This window comes from Felis catus, chromosome A3, assembly GCF_018350175.1.
Source record: "Felis catus isolate Fca126 chromosome A3, F.catus_Fca126_mat1.0, whole genome shotgun sequence".
Taxonomy (NCBI): domain Eukaryota; kingdom Metazoa; phylum Chordata; class Mammalia; order Carnivora; family Felidae; genus Felis; species Felis catus.
The window spans coordinates 24,258,621-24,282,417 of record NC_058370.1 but is presented as its reverse complement, the minus strand read 5'-3'; the positions used below and the strand labels follow the sequence as shown (position 1 = coordinate 24,282,417).

General features: G+C 40.3%; 1 protein-coding gene across 3 annotated transcripts in view; it reads left to right on the top strand.

The window, feature by feature from the left end:
* Window positions 1-23,797, top strand: part of ACSS2 (acyl-CoA synthetase short chain family member 2) — a 51,299-nt gene that overhangs the window by 5,570 nt on the left and 21,932 nt on the right. For all 3 annotated transcript variants that reach the window (XM_003983590.6, XM_003983588.6, XM_045053713.1), the window contains exon 2: window positions 313-508. In XM_003983590.6, coding sequence (XP_003983639.2) covers window positions 313-508 — 196 coding nt within the window. The remainder of the gene's footprint in view (window positions 1-312; window positions 509-23,797) is intronic.

Below are 23,797 nucleotides of genomic sequence, written 5' to 3'. Positions count from 1 at the left end.
ACTCACGGACCGCGAGATCGTGACCTGGCTGAAGTCGGACGCTTAACCGACTGTGCCACCCAGGCGCCCCTGGAGTGGCAGTTTTGAGAGAAGGAAGAAATTTGAGTCAAGATTCAGCTCATGGGAATAGAAGGTAGGTTAGGAAAGTAGTAGGTGATAAAAATTAGACAGGTAAAGGAAGGACCTCCGTTGTGGGTCCTAGAGTATAGGGCAGAGAAGTTGTGACTTGTTCGTGTCATAGACTGGTAAGCCATCTGAGGATAAATATGTCTGAGAAATTTGGTGACGTCTTGGTTTCCCTTTCTGCTGCAGAGTTTTGGGGAGACATTGCCAAGGAATTTTACTGGAAGACCTCATGTCCTGGCCCATTCCTCCAGTACAATTTTGATGTGACTAAAGGAAAAATCTTCATTGAGTGGATGAAAGGAGCAACTACCAACATCTGCTACAACGTACTGGATCGAATTGTCCATGAGAAAAAACTTGGCGATAAAGTTGCTTTTTACTGGTAAAAACATCTATCTTGAAGTCTGTGACAGATAAAAAGTCACCACTCAAATTTTATAGTGTTTCATAGTTCGCAAAGTACTTTAAAATCTATTAATTCATTTGATCCTTGCAACGACCTAGGAGAGTAAGTAAAGTATTGCTAATTTAATCTCAGATGAGGAAAAATACCTCAAGTAAGTTAAGTGACTTCACTGAAATCACATAACTAGTATGTGACAGAATTGACATTCAGAGCCAGGTGTCCTGACTTCTAGTCTGGCATTCTTGGCTTGTAGTTGGAGAGGAAAGAGAGGGGAGGGTAAATGGAAGTGAATAGGACTGAGTAGCGATCTTTCTCATTTTGCTTTGGGAGGAAAGTATGGATATTGGGATTTTCACTACCATTGTTGTTATCATCTTTGGGTGAACTATAATACCTGTTGGTTTGCAGTCCTTCCCGGAGTTTCCCAGGTATAATCTGAAACCGCCCCCCTCCTCCCCCCCATAAGCAGAGGGTAAGGAGAGACTGAAGAAAGAGGCAGCCATTCCAGGTTCGTAGGTGGCAGTTTTAATAAACAAAGAGAACTTACATACAAAGCTTGTCTTGGACAGCAGCAAGACAAACGGAACACTGTACTCACCCTCCAAATCTTAAAAGTGTGTAGAGGTCCTAAGTAGGCTTAGTAACATGCAGGTGTTTTCAGTACTACATCATCACATCTCAAGGCTATGTCCTTGAGCAGGAAAGGCAAGTGGAACCCACATTCCAAGGACATGGGAAGGGGTAAGAAGCCTCCCACTGCTGGAAGGGTCAATCAGGTAGATTGGAGGTCACATCTTTTTGATGACATTCCCCAAAAGTATCAGACACTATGCTCAAGTGCTTAACAAATATTATCTCATTTGATGCTGACAACCAAGAATGCACTGTTTTCCTCATTTTACATATGTGAAAACTGAAATTCTGAGATGTTAAGTGACTTATCTGAAGTCATACAGCTAGTAAGAAGTAGGACTGAGATTCAAACCCAGTTAGGACAGTTATAGAGTTTATACTCATAACCATGACACCATGCTATCCTTCTAACTCTTAACATTAGCTTTTTTGCAGCTGTGCGATATAGGTGAAGAAGTGAAGCACAGAGGGTTATATAGTGAATAAAATCATAGGGCTTATAAGTAAGTGGTAGAGCCAGGACTCAAACTCAAGTCTGTTTGACTCCTTGCTGGTAACACTAGATGATGTTGCCTTCTTAGTGGGAACTTTTTAAGACCCCTTCCTTCTAGCAACATAGCTTATAGGTGGTATTACTACACTGAACCCAAATAGGACCTTGAAGTTCCAATAATTGGGGTGTTGATTCTGCCACCACCATGAGCATTTTGAGAATTGATCTATTCTTTTTAAGTGAGCCAATAGGAGTAGTTTGGATGTTTCATGGAAGAGTTAATGGGTATTCAGTCAAAATTTGCCCAGTTTGTGATGTATTAATAAGAGCCCTAATGCCCTAAAATGAGCCCAACTCTGCCATTCACTTGCTATATGACCACAGACAAGGCATTTAACTCTGTGAGAGTCCCTTTCCTCTTCCATAAAATGAGGATCGTAATTCTACCCCGTCTTTCTCATCTCAAGTGAGATGATGTTGTGAAAGCATTTATTTACTTATTGGAAAAAAACTGTACAAATGTGAGTGGTCTATTCACATTGCTATTGCTCAATTTAGGGTTACTTTGCCACTGAAACTCAGTCTTTTATTGAGACTTCCTTTAGCTTCTGCCCTTGGACTTTATGGCTTGAGCTCCATTTGACACTTGGGTTCACTTCCTGGGTTCCTTAGGGATCAGAAAATCTTTAAAGATCTGTAAAGGAGAGGCTTGTGTCTGATGTTGTTCACTGTTTGAAATAATTCAAGTGCATGATGAAAGACTGAGAGAACTTAGGCCAGAGTTGTTCAATCACTGGAGACTGCTCCAGAATCCTGAAGCCCTTCTTTCTAGTTCCCCTGCCATCCAGACCTGAACAGGCTCTAGAGAGTCTCTTTTCCTACTTGTAAAATGAGAGGAGTTGACTAGATCAGTGTTTTCCAAAGAATGCTCCAGAAACCACTCATTACTAGAGATAGTGGCAGGGGCTTAATTCATGAAACAAATGAATCTGAGAAACGCTACATAATAAATTACCTTTCTGGGATTCCCAATGTGTATTAACGTAGTAAAGCCTCCAAGAACTATAGTAAAGACACCTGATTAGTTTTTTTGCACGGGATTACCCAAATTTATTTGAGCCCCACTTTCTGCAGCATGCTATTAACATTACAAGAAGCAGTATTTCATGGAACACCAATTTGAGAGGCATTGGATTATATAATTTCTAAATTTGCTTCTAGTGCAAAATTCTATAATTCCATAACAAGATATCTTCATCCCATTTTTTTTTTTTAACATTTATTTTTGAGACAGAGAGAGACAAAGCATGAACAGGGGAGGGTCAGAGAGAGGGAGACACAGAATCTGAAACAGGCTCCAGGCTCTGAGCTGTCAGCACAGAGCCTAATGCGGGGCTCGAACTCACGGACCGCAAGATCATGACCTGAGCCGAAGTCGGCCGCTTAACCGACTGAGCCACCCAGGCGCCTCTCTTCATCCCATTTTTACATTGGTCGCTCAATCAACAAGAATTTTTAAAGATGTTGGATAGTCGTATGTTAAGTATTATGGATATAGGGATAGAGGAGTGGGAGACAAGTACCATGTGGGCCATTATTATTCAATTATTTTATGTTAACAATAAAGTAAAACCAAGCTACAAATAAGTCACATTTGTTATAAAAAAGTAAAGTGCAAATATGCCAGATGTGGTTACTTCTCTTAAAACCTTATTTATTTATTTATTTATTTATTTGTTTGTTTATTTATTTATTTATTTGAGAGTACAAGTAGGGGAGAAGAATAGAGGGAGAGAGACAATTTCAAGCAGGCTCCATAAGTGGAGCTCAATCTCACGATCCTGGGATCTTGACCTCAGCCAAAGTCAAGAGTCAGATGCTCAGGGGAGCCTGGATGGCTCAATCATTTAAGCATCCAACTCTCAATTTTGGCTCAGGTCATGAGCTCACAGTTGGTGGGATTGAGCCCCGGTTTGGGCTGTGCACTGGCAGCATGGAGCCTGCTTGGGATTCTCTCTCTCCCCCCCCTCTCTGTGCCCCTCCCTTGCCTGTGCACTCGCACTCTCTCAAAAAAAAAAAAAAAAAAAAAAAGTCAGGTGCTTAATCAACTGAGCCACCCAGGTGCTCTACCTCCATAGTTTTAAGTAGTATGCTTATACAACATACTTTAGGAATTGTAACTTCCTATTATGATAGATGAGAATTGTGTTCTTGTATATTCCTCCAACTTCATTCTCTCATCTATCTAGCTCTGTTTTTTAGTTAAACACAATGTTTACATAAGAGTAATATTTTATGATTGCATTTCCTTTTTTTCTTTTGAAGTTTATTTGTTTATTTTGAGAGAGAGAGAAAGCAGAAGTGGAGGAGGGGCAGAAAGAGGTTGGAGAGAGAGAGAGAGAGAGAGAGAGAGAGAGAGAGAGAAAGAAAGAGAGAGAAAGAGAATCCCAAGCAGGCTCTGTGCTACCAGCCCAGAGCTGGATGCAGAGCTCAATCTCAGGAACCATGAGGTCATGACTTGAGCTGAAACCAAGAGTCTAATGTTTAACCAACTGAGCCATACAGGTGCCCCTGCATTTCCTTTTATATTCAGATTTTTGTTTTCTCTGAAGTTAAAAATTGCCTGCCATTTTTCTTGCATTATTTGTCTTTATCTTATACTCAGTATTTTTCAAACTCTCTATCATATCATTTTTTCTATGAAGTCCTCTTTTTTCCCCCAAAGTGTTTTGTTTTGGAGTCCACCTTCTTCCTGCTCTAATTTTTATTCATGCTGTGTGTGTGTGTGTGTGTGTGTGTGTGTGTGTGTGTGTGTGAGAGAGAGAGAGAGAGAGAGAGAGAGAGAAAGAGAAAAAGAAAGAAAGAAAACGTGCTTGGGGGGAGGGGAGGGGCAGAGGGAAAGGGAGAGTCTTTTTTTTTTTTTTTTTTTTTTTTTTAGAGAGAGTGTGTGCATGCATGCACGCACATGAGCAGGGCAGGGGCAGAGGGAGAGGAATAGAGAGCATCTTAAGCAGACTCTGTGCCCAGTGCAGAGCCTGACATGGGGTTTGATTTCACAACTGTTGAGATTATGACCTAAGCTGAAATCAAGAGTCCGATGCTTAACTGAGTGAACCACCCAGGCCCCCCAATAATGCTTTTTAAAATGACATCTTTTCCACGGTTTTCTCTAATTGATATACTTCTTATGGAGTCACAGTATGACTTTCTTTTCAACCTAAACAATGTCATTTATATAGCTCTAGTGGCATTAGCAAACCACGTTTATAGCTCATTCCTTGTTTTAGGGCATGTTCTGAAATAATGCACAGAGGAAATAGTGCTCATAGAACCAAAGTAGAACCATATTAAGGAAGAATTTGGCCTTTTAATTTTGGATTGACACATTGTAAATTTTCATGGAATAATAGTATTTTTAGAATTTGAAGTGGCCAATTATTTATTTTTTAAGTTTATTTTTTTATTTTGAGAGAGAGAGAGAGAGAGGGCATGGGCACGCAGAGGAGGGGCAGAGAGAGAGAGGGAGAGAGAGAATCCCAAGCAGGCTTTGCACTGTCAGTGCAGAGCCAACATGGGACTTGAACTCATGACTGTGAGATCATGACCTGAGCCTAAATCAAGAGTCAGGTGCTTAACCAACTGAACCACCCAGGTGCTCCTGAAATGATCATTTAGATTCATCTAGGCCAATTTCTTTACAGATTAGTAGATTAAAGATCAGTGAGGCTACAGCTGACACAGAGCTTGGAGACAGAGCTGAGACTAATCTCTAGGTATCCTTACTCCTAGTCAGTTACTCTTTTCACCATATGATCCTGCTTCATTATTCTAGTTGTCTAACACCAGATTGTGACAGTTGAAAAGAGAAATTTGTCATATTAGTTAAAGTTAATTTGTCAAATTAACTTTAAGGTTAATTTGCTTACAAATATAAGATAAAATGTGGTATCACATTTCAAATACCCAGATCTTGGTCTTATGGAATTGACATTCTATTTGGAAAACCAAATAGACCTATATAAAACAGCTGGAAAGCAATTATGGGCCAACTGCAAAGAGCCACTTACACAAATAGTTCACAGAAGGGAGAAGGCATGTAGGGAGGCAGTATGAAAAAATTAGGAGAATGGGCTTTGGTATCAGACTAACCTAACTTGAGTCCTGTTTCTGCTGCAAAAATAGCTATATGATTTTATACAAATTATTTAATATCTTTGAGCCTCAACTGTAAAATGGCTAAAAGTAGTTTCCATCTCATGTAGTTACTGACTGCATAGTGTAACAAAGTGATGTATCCAATTCCTGGCACATTGAAAGCACTCAAAAGACATTAGCTATAATTACTATTGGGATAGTGAGAAAACCAAATTTGTCTGGAGTAAAGGGTTTATACAGGGAACAATTTATTCATTCAATAAATACTTATTGTGCACTTGCTATGTACCAGGAACTATTCTGAACAATATCCATGCCTTCATGGAAGTTATATTTCAGCTTGAGGAGACAGACAGTAAACAAACAGGCCAATGAATATATGGTAGTGATAAATGCTATAGAAAAATACAGAGTGGCATAAGCAAAAAGGGAATGACAACAAAGAATGGGCGTTGATAAGGGAAGAACTGTCTGATAAAAGTGACATTTGAGCAGACATTTAAGAAGGAAATGGAGTGTGCCACGCAGATAATTGTATTGGGAAGGAGAAATATTCCAAGTACATGGAAGAGCAAGTACAAAAGCCCTGAGGTAGGAGTGTGCTGCTGCTTGGTTTAAGACTAGCTGAGAAGTTGGTGTAGCTGAAGCAATGTGAACTAGAGAGTTTTCAGAATGAGGTCAGCAAGACACTAGATCATGTAGAACCTTGAAAGTCAATATAAGCTTTTGGGTTTTATTTATAGTGAAGTAGGGAACCACTGGACAATCCTGAGCACAAAAGTGACAGCAATTTGATGTATATTTAGAATCTTTCTGTCTTTTGTGTTGAGAATAGACAGAAGGCAAGAGTAGAATCAGGGAGACCAATTAGGAGGCTATTATAGAAATCAGATGAGCAGTGTTGGTGATTTAGAACATAATAGTATCTTGAAAGTGGCTAGAAGTAGTCCAAATCTGGATCTATTTTGAGTGAAGAGGCCCATGGAATTTGCTGACTTAGATTGGATGTGGGGAGTGAGACAAAGAGGAGTCAAGGTTGTCGTCAACAGTGGATGGGGTCCGGGAATGGGAGACCTTGACTGTTTTTTGGAGACCTATGAAAGGATTATATGCAAGGGAATGATGTGGTCACACCTGGGTTTAAAAAAATTAATCTCGTGGGGCGCCTGGGTGGCGCAGTCGGTTAAGCGTCCGACTTCAGCCAGGTCACGATCTCGCGGTCCGTGAGTTCGAGCCCCGCGTCGGGCTCTGGGCTGATGGCTCAGAGCCTGGAGCCTGTTTCCGATTCTGTGTCTCCCTCTCTCTGCCCCTCCCCCGTTCATGCTCTGTCTCTCTCTGTCCCAAAAATAAATAAACTTTAAAAAAAAAATTAATCTGGATACATATGGAAATGGGAGCGTGAAGCCAGATTGCTGGGAGTTTGTTATTCAGAGTAGAGGTGCCTGGACTGGGATCCTGCTGGTGGGAATGGAATGGAAAGATGAAATTTTAAAGTAATTTGGAGGGAAAAAAAAGCAACATAGGTAACTGCATGTGTAGATGGTGGAGAAACAGAAAGTTGAGAGAGAAGAGTCAATGGTTTCTTTAGTCTATATAACATTTTACTTTTCTCAAAGGTGCACACTCATCTGATCCAAGGGCTAATCTTGCCTTCCACACAAAACTGGTTTCAACCTCTCTTGCAATTTCTTCCTCCTAGTGTGGTAGGAGGAGATGTTAGTGGGGATTTATGTGTACATATGTGAGAAGGTGATCAGTGACAAAGTTATTGGAATAGACATTCAGGGAGAGAGAGCAAAGGATATTAGGGGTAGTGCAAAGGTAGAGAGGCTGGCAAGTTGAAGAGACACTGGGGACAGAAGATTTGGAGGATTAATTAAAGGGTTTATGGGGAAAGGGAGGAAACAGTAGTTGATGGCTGTTATTCTGGCAATTTATACTAACTGCTCAATCTGTAGGCTATTCCAGGAGAGGACCCCAGTCTCCAAACCCAAGTGATTTGGTATAGTCCATTCCTTCCACTATTTGCTTTGGGTTGCCTCTGGCTTTCATTATCTCTGTGCCATCTTGGTGCTTATCTTCCGCAGAATCATTGCTGTCTCTCCATAGGCTCTGGCTATTATTAATCCTTCCTTAGAAACCAGAACTTTTGAGAGGCAGGTGACTTTAGGAGTGACCTTTGGACAGAAACTCTGCTCTCAGAATCCCTCTGTGCTCCCAAGTATGAATTCCAGAGTGTGATATTTAGAATTCTCCAGGGCACCTGAGTGGCTCGGTCAGTTGAACATCTGACTTTGGCTCAGGTCATGGTCTTGCAGTTCGTGGGTTTGAGCCCTGTGTCAGGCTCTGTGCTGGCAGCTTGGTGCCTGGAGCCTGCTTCAGATTCTGTGTCTTCCTCTCTCTCTGCCTCTCCCCTGCTCACACACTCTCTCTCTGTCTCACAAAAATGAATAAACGTTAAAAAAAAACCCCAGAATTCTCCAGATACCTGTGGGGCATTTGTATGTGTATTTGAGAAGGTAGGAAGGTGAGACAAGCCCATGTTCCGACAGGGAGAAGATTGTGAAGGTGATATGGAAAGCCAGAGCCCTAGAGTGTTCTGTCCTAGCATTCATATCCAAGGACTCTGTTAATTATCTAGGTCCATGTCCTGGAGTTCCTTTCAGTGATATGGGAAGGGAGGGACTTTTTTGTCTTCCGTCTATGTCTTCACTGGTTTCACAATAGTGTATTTACTGATTAAAATACTTTGGTAAGGAAAAACACTCATTTGAGAAAGAAGATGGTCTCAGACCATCTCTTCCCTTTGTGGGAGTGGTGGAGGCTTAGTGGTCATAGATACTCTGCAAAGTCCTTCTTGCTCTTCTAGTTCAGGATTCTAGATTGTGTCTCAAGAGGAAGTGGGTTTTTAGAAGTTTTGATGCAACCTATAGTGATTCAGTAGGTGGGCTGGGCTTCTGTTGCCATGTTGAAATAAAGGAGGATTTTAGAAGGTTTGGAGTTAAGGGGCTGAGGTTGAGAGTCTGCTCCCTTTGCCTGGGGCAGTCCTGGTCCTGGTAGTGTATACTTTATGCTAATGGAGGTATGTGGGGAAGTAACTGTTACTGGAAACAGTCTTTCTCCATTTGAATCTGGTGGGCAAATTGCAGAAGAAGCCTGGAGGATTTCATGTTTAAGGTGGATCTCTAATCTGTTTCACTTCTTCCTGAGTTTTATGACCCTTGACACCTTAAAGAATTCTTCCCTAAAGTACTGAAAATGAAACAGGTAGGCTGTGTTGTCCAATTCACTAGTCACTTTTTAGAAGTAGGTGGGATGTTAATAGTAAATGTGTAATAATATGTGTTATAGATTAATATATTATTATATATGTTAACATATGTAATAATAAGTATATAATAAATGGAGACTGTCTTGAAGCCAGATTCAGTATCCTGAGCTCCATGTCAACTTCATGTATTTGTGTCTGGGCTGACTTCTTATACCAGTGTATTTAGTGAATAATGAGGAGAATGGTTTTAGATAATGCCCTTTTCTGAGCTTTCTTTTTCCCACCTGTAAACTGTAGAGAATGAACAGGGTACTTGTTAAAGTTAACTTCTGGCACTGACCTTTAGAATTGCTGAAATAAATGTAGGGGACTGCAGTGACAGGACAGCTGGGAGAGGTTGGAAGCAGGGGAGGAACCCAATAGTGGGTTCCTGTCCCTTGAAGGTATCAGGTGGTCAGGTGGGAGCATGGGTTCTTGCTTTAGGGCAGTTTTACATTTACAACAGTAAGTACAGAAGACATGGAGCTGAGGATGGGCCTTTCTCCTTTTCCTGTATTTGGTATGAGAGAAATTGGGCAATAGTAATGATTCCCAGTGTCTGGTACCTTGAACCTCTATCTGAGAATTTGAGACTCTCAGTTATAATCCTTTGAGGTCATTTAGTCTACTTCCTATACAAAGCAGGAATTGTAGCTCCAATATCTCCATCCCCAACAATCCCCATGTGATCAGTCTGATTATGGAACACTACCAAGAGCACACAGTTCACTTACTATCTGTCCCATTGTTGGACAGCTCTGCTACAAAGTTCTTAGATATAGTCCCTCCCTGTAAGTTTCTTTCACTCTATCTTTTTCCTTTGCTTTAGTTCTATTTTCTGAGGCTACATAGAATAATCCTATTCTTTTTTTCCATAGAACATCTCTTCTGATATAGGAGGGCAGTTATTTTTTTTAAGTTTATTTATTCATTTTGAGGGAGACAGAGCAAGTGGGGCAGGGGTAGAGAGAGAGGGAGACAGAGAGTCCCAAGCAGGCTCCGTACTGCCTGTGCAGAGCCCAATGTGGGGCTTGAATCCTCGAAACCTTGAGATCATGACCTGAGCTGAACCAAGAGTCAGACGCTCAACCGACTGAGCCACCCAGGTGTCTGGAGGACAGTTATTATATCCCTTTGCAGGCTGAATGTGGAATTATAGAAATTTAAATATAGGAGATGCCTTGAAGATCATCTAGTTCAGTAATTTTCAATTTTTTAAAGTCATTAGAATCTTTTTGCTCAAATAAAATATTATATGTATAGTGATTAACAAAAGTAGGCTATAGCGGCCCCTGGGTGACTCAGTTAAGCATCTGACTCTTGATTTTGGCACGGGTCATGATCTCATGGTTCGTGGGATTGAACCCCGTGCTGGGCTCTGTGCTAACAGCATGGAGCTTGCTTGGGATTCTCTCCCTGCCCCTCCCTTGCACGGTCTCTCTCCCCCAACCCTCAAAAATAAATAAATAAATAAACTTTTTTTTTTTTTTTAAAGAGTAGGCTGAGGGACGCCTGGGTGGCTCAGTCAGTTAAGCGTCCGACTTTGGCTCAGGTCATGATCTCATGGTCTGTGGGTTTGAGCCCTGTGTTGGGCTGTGTGCTGACAGCTCAGATCCTGGAACCTGCTTCGATTCTGTGTCTCCCTCTCTGCCCCTCTCTGCCCCTCTGCTACTTGCACTCTGTCTCTCTCTGTCTCTCAAAAATAAACATTTAAAAAAATTTAAAAAAAAAATAGGCTATAGATTCTGCTTAGATTTCAGTCCCTACTCTAATACTTACTAGCTAGGGTAGTTGCCTCACTTCTTTAAACCTTAGTTTTCCTGTCTGTAAAATGTGAATAATAACAATTCCTATGACATAGATTGTTGTGAAGAATAATTGGAATAATCTGTGTAAAGGGTTTAGTGCTTGGCAAACAGTGTGTTAGCTGTTTTTATCATTATTACCCAAAGCCCCATACCCAAAACAGGCAAGAGCAGAGCTGATCTGGTTGAAACATAGACAGGAGGACCAGAGCTGCATTCTTTTGGCTTCACTTTGTCACTGAGGTCCTTGTGAGGTATGTGTGTAGAACATCTAGGGATTTGCAAAGCTCAGTTTGAAAATCCCTGATCTAGTCCAGTGTCCTTTTTTAAAAAAATGTTTATTTATTTTTGAGAAAGACAACATGAGCAGGGGAGGGGCAGAAAGCGAAGGAGAGAGAGAATCATAAGTAGGCTTGAGCGCAGAGCCTGACAAGGGGCTTGAACCCATGAACCATGAGATCTTGACCTGACCTGAAATCAAGAGTCAGATGCTTAACTGACTGAGCCACCCAGGCGCCCCTAGTCCGGTGTTCTTATTTTATGGATGAGGTAATACTGAGTCCATACTTCCAGTTTCCTTACATGATGTAGTTTCCTGAACAACTTCTTTATCATCCGTGTCAGTCTCCTCTAGTCTACTCTAGTTTGTCAGTATCTCTAATGAAGTATTCTAGCTATGGTCTCCATCAGGCAGGGAACTGTTACTATTCTTTGTTCTAACTTTACATATTTAAGATTACATTAACCCCATCGACAGCTAACTCTACCTGAATTACTGTCAGTGCCTGCCACCCAATTTATAATCTCCTATAATACCTAAGACTTTTCTATTTACTCTAATAATAAACTGTGTCTCCTCTGTACTGTACTTGTATGTTTGTTCCCTTGTTTTGTTTTTTTTTTTTTAATTTTTTTTTTTTTTAACGTTTATTTATTTTTGGGACAGAGAGAGACAGAGCATGAACGGGGGAGGGGCAGAGAGAGAGGGAGACACAGAATCGGAAACAGGCTCCAGGCTCCGAGCCATCAGCCCAGAGCCTGACGCGGGGCTCGAACTCCCGGACCGCGAGATCGTGACCTGGCTGAAGTCGGACGCTTAACCGACTGCGCCACCCAGGCGCCCCTGTTCCCTTGTTTTTTTGAACCTGGATATGGTTTACAACAATGCTTAATAGATGAGGAACTTGAGGATCAGAGAGTGGAAGTGACTTGGCCAGTCACGTAGCAGTTCTGGACAGAACACTTACATTCTCTTATTGTAGACACTATGCTTGTTCGTACAGCCTTTGCGTCTTTGACAATTTGCCACTTGTCTAACCAGTAGTTTATTTCAGGGGTTTAGAGCTAGCTTTAGAAATGTTAACCATAGGGGTGCCTGGCTCGCTCAGTCAGTGGAGCAGGCGACTCTTGATCTTGGCGTCATGAGTTCAAGCTCCATGTTGTGTGTGGAGCCTACTTAAGGTTGAGGCTCCGACTTTGGCTTGGGTCATGATCTCATCATTTGTGAGTTCGAGCCCCACATCAGGCTCTGTACTGACAGCTCAGAGCCTGGAGTCTGCTTCGGATTCTGTGTCTCCCTCTCTCTCTCTGCCTGCCTCCCCCGCCCCCACTTGCGTTCTCTCTCTCTCTCTCTCTCTCTCTCTCTCTCTCTCTCTCTCTCTGTCTCTCTTGCTCTCTCTCAAAAAAAAAAAAAAAACATTAAAAAAAAAGTATCGTTGACTACAATTTATAACATATAAAGCTAAATACATTAGAGGGCAGGGGCACCTGGGTGGCTCAGTCGATTAAGCATCCAACTTCAGCTTAGACCATGATCTCACCATTTGTAAGTTCAAGCCCTGCATCAGGCTCTGAGCCTGGAGGCTGCTTCAGATTCTATATCTCCCTCTCTTTCCTCCCCTTGCCCACTCATGCTCTCTCTCTCTCTCTCTCTCTCATAAATAAACATTAAAAACATTTTTAAAAATACATTAAAGGGCAAACCTCAAAGAAATAACATCCTTTCCTTAGCTGAGATGTGCTCATTTATCCACTCATTAAACAGTTTTTTACTGAATATCTACTATATGTAGTCTGCATACTACCTTGAGAATAGTGGATGAGGGGCATGGTACAATAGCAAAGGGATAGTAATAGCACTGACAGTAGTTCAGGCAAAATATGAAAATGTAAATAAAGGTAGAGGTCGTGAAAAGTGGTCAGATTTTGGAATGTTTTGAAGGCAGAGCCAATAGGATTTGCTGATGAACTTGATGTGGGGTAGAAGAGAATAGAGTCAAGAATATGTCAAAGGTTTTTTGTCTGAGCAACTGGAAAAATGGAATTTTCATTAGTTGAGTTGGAGAAGAAAGAAAACTGGGAGGAGAAGCTTTGAGGAGAATCAGGAATTTATGTTTCATACACAGAGATGTAAAATTGCAGCTTTGACAATTTCTAAGGAACCAATGAAGAATTTTAATTAGACATATGACATATCAGTTACATTTTGAAAAGATCAATCTTTTGGTTATATATACTAAAAAAAAAAAAAAAAAAAAAAAAAGCCTAGCCTGAGGATCTGCAGGCAGAGGTCCTAACCATTACTTTGTGACCTTTGGCAAGTTATGACATCCTTCTAAGCCTCAGTTTCCTGACCTTACAAATGGGATAGCAAATCTTGTCCTACCTATCTCAAAAAATTGCTATGAGGATTAGTTGAGATGAAAGATGAGAAAACATACTGAAAATATTTATTACTTTGCAGTGATGCTAATATTCATACATATCACACATGTCTAAGGGCATTGTTAGGCAGAGAGATTCAAGACTGGCAGCCACATATGACTTTTCTATCCTTTTCAAAATGCCATTCTTTCCTCTCATGAACACTTAGCCTCTTTTCTCAAACTTGGCTCAAAATGTACTATTTCTAGGAAATGTTTGATGATTGACCACACTTTTGTTTTGTTTTGCATTCCTTTGGTGTTTTCCTACTCTTGAATTTTTCATGCTTTTCTTGATCTCTGTCCTCCTAAGATTGGCCTTAAGTAATGGGTGGTTTGGATCTCTCCAATTAAAGATTTTAAGCTTATGAAAATAGGGACTGGCCTCTCATTCTCTTCCTTTTATGATGTAGCAAGCAGTAGGCACTGATTGTCAGGTGACCACTCTGTCAAAGATCACTTTCATTCCTCCATGGCTTGGGATTTATTTAGTAGGTAAAAAGTTTTGAGGTGGTGGAGGGGCTTTTAATCTAGGGACCTTTCTTGCTTTTCTTTATCTACAGAATAAAACTTAAACTAAGCATTTGGGATTCTTTGTATGATATCTCCCTCATCTATATTATCAGTCTTTAATTTAAAAATTTGAAACATACCTAAATTTATAGAAAAGTTACAAGTACAGATCTTTCTCAGTCACTGCGGCCTGTGCCTACGTACAGATGGGCAAGTAGAGCCAACACAACAGTGGCCAGGAGGTGGTTTTGTCACAAAACCTATGTGACTCCACAGAGACCCTTCAGGAAATTCCGTCAACTAAGAGCTGAAGCTGATTAGCAATATGGGCTCTGGAACAAATGTGAGGGTTAACTTGACTCTGGCCAAAATCCATAAGGCTGCCCGGGAGCTGCTCATGCACATGTCTGTTTGAAGGTAATACCTTGCTGCAGTGACTCATCTGTATCCAGGTGCACCTGGAGAGCAAAATAAAGCTTCAATCCGGAATAGTCTTTACTTGACTTTCAGGACCTTGACATTCTAATCTTTTCTGTCTTATAGCCAACAAAATATACCTAAAGGTCTAAACTAAATTGGTTGCTATTTAATTTTATATCAAATGATTGAGATTTTTAAAAATTCCACAAATATTTCAGCAGGTACCTCCTAAAGAGTTTGCAATTAAAGATTTTATGAATTAGGAATATTTTTGAAACTGCAAATACCAGCTTATATTATTATCACTCAATTGAGAATAAAGATAATTTAACTGCATGAGAATAGGCAGAACATACAACACAAAGTATCCTTTATATCAAATAAATTTAGCTTTATGAAAAAACACCACTGGTAGATGAAAATGTTATTTAGGATTGGTATTTGTAAACTGGCCTGTGCTTTTCCACTTCTATATCTAAGCTAATTAATGTTGTTCTCCTCTTCCTGAATTGGTCTGTTCCTTATCTGAGCCAGTCTAAATCCTGCTTATTGTTTCATAACCATCCGTAATGCCATCTTCTTTGTGACGCTTTTCCCACTTCTCACTTTTCAACCCTCTTTCTTGCTCTCAGCCAGAATGAATAATAAAACCTATATCTAGAGGGGTACCTGGGTGTCTCAGTTGGTAAAGTGTTCCACTTCAGCTCAGGTCATGATCTCACTGTTTGTGGGTTTGAACCCCACATTGGGCTCTGCACTGACAGCTTAGAGCCTGGAGCTACTTTGGATTCTGTGTCTCCCTCTCTGTATGTCCCTCCCCTGCTTGTGCTCTCTCTCTCTCTCTTTTAAATAAACATAAAAAAAATAGTTTTTTTAAAAAAAATCTATATCTAGAAAGCACATTTAATGAAATATTTCCCTCATTTACAGTTGAAGTACCTAAGGCCCAGAGAAGTGAAATCATTTGTAAAAGGATTAATGTTGCCAGAAGTAGCAAAGCTTGACTTGAAACCGGTTATCCTGACTTCCAGTCCAGAGCAGTTGCCCTGTCTGTTCATTTCCCTGTCATTGCAGCATTCCTGCCCAGGGGCTGAGAGAGCTTCAGATGGAGCAAAAGATGGTCCTAGAAGAACAGCATGGCTGAAGTTGATCAGTTAAGGTTGAGCCAGACCCTGGAAGAACCCAGGACAAGGCTGAACAGTGTGAACTTTATTAGGCATTAGGGAGCTTTTGATAATAAAGGATCAGAGAGCACTGTCCTCATTCACTTTTTAATACTGCTATCTCTTTGTAGTTTTGACTGGCATTTTTCTAATGACTAGTAATGTTTCATGTGCTATTGGCCATTTGTATATGTTGTTTCAGGAAATGTCTATTCAAGTCCTTTGCCCATTTTTGAATTGTGTTGATTGGTTTTGTGTAGATCTTTAGGAGTTATCTGTATCTTTTGGATATTAATCCCTTATGAGATACATAATTTGCCAATATTTTCTCCCATGCTGTGGGTTCCCTTTTCACTATGGGGATAGTCTTTTGATGCATAAAATTTTTAATTTTTTATAAGTCCAATGTCTATTTTTTGTTTGTTTGTTTCCTATGTTTCTGGGTATAATATCTGAGAAATTATTGCCAAATCCATTGTCATGAAATTTTTATCATATGTTTTCTTCTAAGAATTTTATTATTTTAGGGGTGGCTGGGTGGCTCAGTCAGTTGAACATCTGACTTCAGCTCAGGTCATGATCTCATAGTTCAGTTGGAGGCTTTGAGCCCTACATCAGGCTCTCCGCTGTCAGCATAGAGCCCACTTCCAATCCTCTGTCCCTCTCTCTCTCTGCCCCTACCCCGTTTGTGCACTCTCTCTCTCAAAAATAAGTCATAATTAAAAAAAAAAAAAGAATTTTATTATTTTAGGTCTTACATTTAGATCCTAAATGACATGTGCCAGGCAGTACTAGGTGCTGAGACATAGCAATAGACAAGAGAAATCTGGTTCTTGTCCTCATGGAGCTTACATGCTGGGTGGGTGGAACAAGATTTTTGCCTATGAACTGAAATTTTATTTAGGAAGGAAATGTGGAGACAATGTATTTTGCCTTGTTTCAGGGAATGGGGCCATGTCTCTAGAAGCAAATGGATATACGAATGCTTCTGTGACACTTGAGCATTGTCAAGGACTATGAAGGTAGACATATGCAGGCTTCCCTGCCAGAGGTTTTGGGTCTTTCAATTAAGTTCTCAGGATATTAAAGAGATTGTGATGCGCACGATCTTGACCATGGGCTAAAGCTTAAAATGGACAAGAGTCTCCTCCTTCTCACAGTGTTGCTAGAGATTCTTAGGAGAGAGGCTTCTCTGATATTCATTTAGGTGCAGTCCAAATTGGTGTTGTTGAATAGACAGTAGCCCGAAAGTCAGAAACCTGGGACCTAGTTACAGATTTTCCTTAACCTGCTGTGTAGTCTTGGCAAGCCACTTCCTTTGGATTTCTTGGATTTTTAAAATGGAGATAATTAGGGGCGCCTGGGTGGCTCAGTTGGCTAAGCGTCTGGCTTTGGCTTAGGTCATGATCTCACGGCCCATGAGTTCAAGCCCCACATCGGGCTGTGTGCTGACAGCTCAGAGCCTGGAGCCTGCTTGGGATTCTGTGTCTCCCTCTCTTTCTGCCCCTCCACCACTCATGCTGTGTGTCTCTCTCTCTCTCTCAAAAAATGAATAAACATTAAAAAAATAAATAAATAAAATGGGGATAATTATACCTGCTGAACCTATTGCTAAAGTAGCTGTGAAGATCAGGTGAAAGAATATCCTCTAAAATGGTTTTATTCTATACTTGTGTAAGGAATTAGCTGGATTCCTATTTGATCTATGCAAACACCATGTGAGTCAGGCATGACAGGTTTTATTACTTTTATTACTTTCATTTTATTTACTTCTCTTTGGACTCTATCTCAGCCAAATTTGTTTTCTCCCCTGTGCCCCATCCCCTGTGTATGTAAAACCTCTTTTCTTTTAGGGCCCATTCTCCTGCCTCTGAAAGGAAGAAATGAGAATCAAGGAGTCTAAGATACATTAGAAATTATCTAGTCTAATGCCAATCTTCTCCATCCTCTTGACTCCCTCATTCCCTCTAATACTTTACAGAGAAGGAAACTGAGGCTCAGAGAGATGAGAAAATTTGTGCAAATTCATACATTGAATTAGGGGTAAACAATAAATCTAGCGACTCCAAATAATTACTTGAGAATTTTATTAATAATCCAGATTCCTGGACCCTGCCAGCCTATCAATTCAGAATCTCCAAAGGATAAGACTTCTGACTTGTATTTTTATAACTACCTCAGATGATTCTGATGTAGTGGGCAGTGGCAGGATACCTTTGAAAAATAATTATTTAGATTGGTGGTCTTAAGTAGTGCCTGGCTGGCTCAGTCGGTAGAGCATATGATTTTTGATCTCAGGGTCGTGAGTTTGAGCCCCTCATTGGGCATAGAGCTTGCTTAAAAAATTATAATAAATGAATGGTCTTAAACTTTTAAAATTGTATAACTAAAAGAATTTTGAAAAATTACATAACTGTTTATACATTTTTTTAATGTTTATTTATTTTTGAGTGAGCACAAGTGGGGGAGGGGTAGAGAGAGCGGGGAAGCAGGCTACATGCTGACTGCAGTGAGCCTAATGTAGGGCTCGAACTCACAAACCTCAAGATTGTGACCTGAGCCACAGTCGGATGCCCAACTGACTGAGTCACTCAGGCACCCCAACTGTTTACACATTTTAAAGTTCACATTTAAACATTTTATCATAAGATTAAATAATTGCAAAAAATCTAATTTCCAATGCGTTTTACATTGTATACATGTATATATTTTCTATATCTTTTTTGAAATCTTGGAACTCCAAATTTAGATCATATAATTTATAGAAAATGTCCACCATACAACCTAGTTTACACAGCTGGTTCTCACTGTCAACAAATCAGCCAAATGAGATTACTTTCTATTGGAAAATGCCTAACTTTTTTTTTCTAATTAAAATAAATATGTTAAATATTTAACTTATGAATCATAATTCTAAGAGAAATAAGGCAAGTAGTTTTGCCATGAGTTTGTCACCTGCTTGAATTAAGATGTTACTCCTTTCTGGGCTCCATAGCTCAGGTGTTAGAGCACTGGTCTTGTAAGATGTTACTCCTTTCTGTTTTTATTTCTTTTTTAACTTTTAAAAATGTTATTTTTGAGAGAGAGACAGAGTGTGAGTAGGAGAGGGACAGAGAGAGAGGGAGACACAGAATCAGAAGCAGGTTCCAGGCTCTGCACTGTCAGCACAGAGCCTGATGAGAGACTCGAACTCATGAACTGTCAGATCATGACCTGAACTGAAGTCAGATTCTTAACTGACTGAGCCACCCAGATACCCCTATACTGATTTCTTAAGAAAGCTCTCTGATTTGCTGCCTTGGGCCTTTCCCTCTGAGGTTACAGATTCTCAAATTGTCCCTTTGGCACTCTGGATAAGAGAGAGAGATGGTAATTTTTTTTTTTTTTTTTTTTTAATAAAGTAGGAGAAGTGTATTTGTGAAGGAGAAAGTGGGAAAGGAGAACCAACTCAGGCAGAGCAATGTTAAGAAAGATTACATATGGAAGTTGAGAATCTGGACACTTTCTTAAAACTTTTCCCTGCTCAGGTACCACAGGAATAGAGAAAACCCTTCAAACTAATGCTTTCAACCATCCTATGTACCTAAATAACAAAGAACCATTGTAATGAATATTTTTGCATGCATCAAACTTGAGACCTGATGTACATATAAAATGGTGCCCTTGGCTGTTCTTTCCACTTTGTTTTTCTGCTATAGGCATATGTGTGTTTTAGGCAACATGCCTAATGCTGTGATAGCAAAGGATCTGAGAGGTCTGCCCTCATTCACTTGTTTTGGGTAAGGCTAGCATGGGGCACAGTATCATAGGAGTGAATGTATATGGTTTCCCTCCTGTAAGGAGGAATTAAGCAATGGGAAAAGGGTTTCTTCTGTACTGGCCCAGGTCTGCCTTGTCAACAGAAGAGGTGCAGAATCCAACTGGCACCAAAGCCACTTTGGCCAAGGGGAACAGGGACAAGGTTCCTGGATCAAGGCCTGAAAATAGCTGGCATGAGGACAGGATGCAATAATAGCCTCGATTGCAAAGCACAAGTCCCATAACCTGAACCTCAGCTCCAGGGGCTTATTGCAGTCTCTCCCATGGCAGAGTCCAGAATTGAGCCCATTGTAGGTGCTTAAGAACTCTTCTTGATATGTCTCCAAATCCCATTCCACAAGTTTCACACTCTTCTCCATGTCTACCATTTCTTCCTGCCTGTCTAGCATCTATCTTCTTTGTTTATATCCTCTAGAATTCCCTCTTTCTTTCCATGTTTCCTCACTCTCATATGGCTGGCCATATAGACAGAGAACTTTGTTCATTCATTCATTTTTTTGCCCATTCATTTCACAATTATGTATTGAGTACCCACCGTGTCAGATTTTGTGCTAAGCACTGAGGAGGAAAAAGATAAAAATGTCTTGTCTGCTTTTAAGGAACTTACAGTCCAGTGAAGGAAACAGATGTATACCTATGACTATAATGCTAAAATAAATAACTGCTGGGCGCCTGGATGGCTCAGTCAGTTGAGCGTCCAACTTTGGCTCAGGTCATGATCTCACAGTTCATGGGTTCAAGCCCCATGTTGGGCTTTGTGCTGACAGCTCAGAGCCTGGAGCCTGCTTCAGATTTTGTGTCTCCCTCTCTCTCTGCTCCTTCCCTGCTCATGCTCTGTCTCTGTCTCAAAAATAAATTAAAAAAAAAACATTAAAATAAATAACTGCCAAGTCTTTGAAAGAGACAGTATGAATGAATGAACACTGTGAATGAATGAATAGTGTGCTAAGAGGCAAACTTTCTGGAAAGGAAGATTTGCAAAGATGTCTGCTTTTCCAAGTTAATCTGTTCCAATCAAAGTCACAGAATTTTTAAATTTGAGATATAATTCATACCATGCAGTTTACCCATTTAAAGTGTACAAGTCAATGATTTTTGTTCTATTTTTTAAAAAAATTTTTTAATGTTTATTTATTTTTGAAAGAAAGAGAGACAGAGCATGAGCAGGGGAGGGGCAGAGAGAGAGGGAGACACAGAATCCGAAGCAGGCTCCAGGCTCTGAGCTGTCAGCACAGAGCCCGACGCGGGGCTCGAACTCACAGACCGCGAGATCATGACCTGAGCCGAAGTCGGACGTTCAACTGACTGAGCCACCCAGGTGCCCCAATGATTTTTGTTCTATTGACAGAGTTGTGCAGTCATCATCACAACCAATTTTAGGACATTTTCATCACCCCAAAAAGGAACCCCATATTCGTCAGCAGTCACTCCTCATTTTCCTCCAACTTTCCCTACTGTAGCCCTAGGCAACCATTAATCTATTTTCTGTCTCTATAGCTCTGACAGTTCTGGACATTTCATATAAATGGAATCATACAACATGTGGCCTTTTTTCTAGCTTCTTTCACTTAGTGTAATCTTTTAAATGTTCACCAATGTTGTAGCATATATCAGTATTTCATTCCTTTTTATGCTGGATGATATTCCACTGGATAGATATACCATGTTTTATTTATCCATTCTTCAGTTGACGGCTGTCTGAGTTGTTTTCACTTTTTGGTATCGTAAATCATGCTGCTATGAACATTTGTGTACAAGCCTTTGCATGAGCGTATGTTTTAAGTTCTCTTGGCTGATTACAGCTACGCTAAAATCCATCCTTGGTGGACTTCAATTCTACAGTTCTGAGGACTCCTGCACTTTGATTTTCTTCATTGTGCTATTTCTGGCTTTGGAAAAAATACCCCCCTTTTGGAGACCATGTCATTTAGGAGAATGCCCTGAACTAGATATTTAGATACTAGAACCAGCCATAGGTGACTATTAATATTGAAAATAATTAAAATTAAATAAAATTAAAAATTTAGTTCTTCTGCCACATTGCAAGTGTTCAATAGCTGTATGTGGCTTGTGGCTACTATGTTGGATAGCACTGCTTTATTTTTTCTAATTATTTATTTATTTAAAAAATTTACATCCGAGTTAGTTAGCATGTGGTGCAATAATAATTTCAGGAGTAGAATCCAATGATTCATCCCCTACATATAACCCCCAATGCTCATCCCAACAAGTGTCTTCCTTAATGCCCCTTGCCCATTTAGCCCATCCCCTCACCCACAACCCCTCCAGCAACCCTCAGTTTGTTCTCTGTATTTTAGAGTCTCTTATGTTTTGTCCCCTCCCTGTTTTTATATTATTTTTGCTTCCCTTCCCTTATGTTCATCTGTTTTGTATCTTAAATTTCACATATGAGTGAAGTCATATGATATTTGTCTTTCTCTGACTAATTTCACTTAGCATAATACATTCTAGTTCCATCCACGTTGTTGCAATGGCACAATTTCATTCTTTTTGATTGCTGAATAATACTCCATTGTATATATATATATACCACATCTTCTTAATCCATTTATCAGTCGGTGGACATTTAGGCTCTTTCCATACCTTGGCTATTGTTGATGTGCTGCTATTAACATTGGGGTGCATGTGCCCCTTTGAAACAGCACACCTGCATCCTTTGATAAATACCTAGTAATACAATTGCTGGGTTGTAGGCTAGTTCTATTTTTTAATTTTTTGAGGAATCTCCATACTGTTTTCCAGAATGGCTGCCTCAGTTTGCATTCCCACCAATAGTGGATAGCACTGTTTTAGAATAATGGGACTACTAATGTGATAAGTAACCTTGAAGCCATCACTTCCCATCTGTGCATTAGATTTCTCATCTGTAAATAAGGGTAGTGGACATCGAAAGCCTTTCCCTCCTCTGGCATTCTAAGTGATTTATGATTCAGTCTTTGGAGTGTGCCTCCTCCCCCCTCCTCCTCCATCCTTTCTCCCTCTTCACCGTGGCTAGGACAGGAGTGCCCAGGGGGAACATTAGGCTGCTAATTGGTCAAGTTATATTACTCCCACTCCCTGCTCCTTGGTGAAAGGGAAAGTGACTTGAGGGTATACCTACATCTGAGTGCCTCCCATTTGTGCAGTCTTTATGGACCATAGAAAACATTTTATATGATTTCTTAATTTTATATAATCAAAGAATCTCAAAGTTGGAAGAGCCTTAAAGGTCATCTCAAACTTCAGAAAATATGAATCACATGAGTTGCATATAAAATGAGAATTCTAAGGCCCCCACTCCCTGGAGAATGATCTAGTAGGTGTCGGGGTTTCCCTGGCCCAATCTGTACCATCCTACACTGCAGCTCTGTGGGGGCAGGGCCTTGGAATTTGCATTATTAACACTGTGTGACCATGCTTTGAGACACACTGGCCTTGCTTGGTTCCAACCATGTTTTGGAGTCTGCTCTTTAATATCCCTGCAGATCCCAGATATTACATATCTCCAGAGTTAGGAAGCTCCTGAAGGAGTACCTTCTATCATTGGATAGCTCTGACAGTTTGAAAGGCTCTCCTTATGTTGAACTCTCCCAATTGCCCCACCTCTTCCATTTATAGTTACATAACACTAGTCTGCTTCTTTCCCATAATGATACTTCAAGTTTGTTTATTTATTCAGCAAATATTTATTGAACGTTGGCTATATATAAGTTTCTCTGCAAGGCACTGGGGATTCAGCAGTGAATAAGACCAACTTGGTCTGTGCCTTCAGGAAACTTACAGTCTAGTAGGGGAGACAGACAATTAAAAATAATAATAATACAATTATAGCTTGAGAAAAATGCTATGAAAATAAATAGTGTTGTGATGAAGAATAACAGGAAAGGCTGATGCTACTTAGGTTGATCTGAAACATGACATAGAGCAAACCATTTGAAGAGCTGGGGGAAGAACATGGCGTATTCTATCAGTCAGAAGGCTCATAATGTGTTTGGAGTCTTTTGAGTAGAATGTCCCATTCTGATGGGACAAGATGAGTTGGAGAAGATACAAGGAATAGTAGAAGTTTGGATTTTCTTCTACATTCAATGGAAGCCACCCTAGGTTTTTATTTTTTATTATTTTTAAAGTTTATTTATTTTGAAAGCAAGAGCAAGAGTGCGGGGAGGGGTAGAGAGAGGGAGAGAGGGAGAGAGGGAGAATCCCAAACAGGCTCCATGCTCAGTGCGGAACTCAAACTCACAGAACTGTG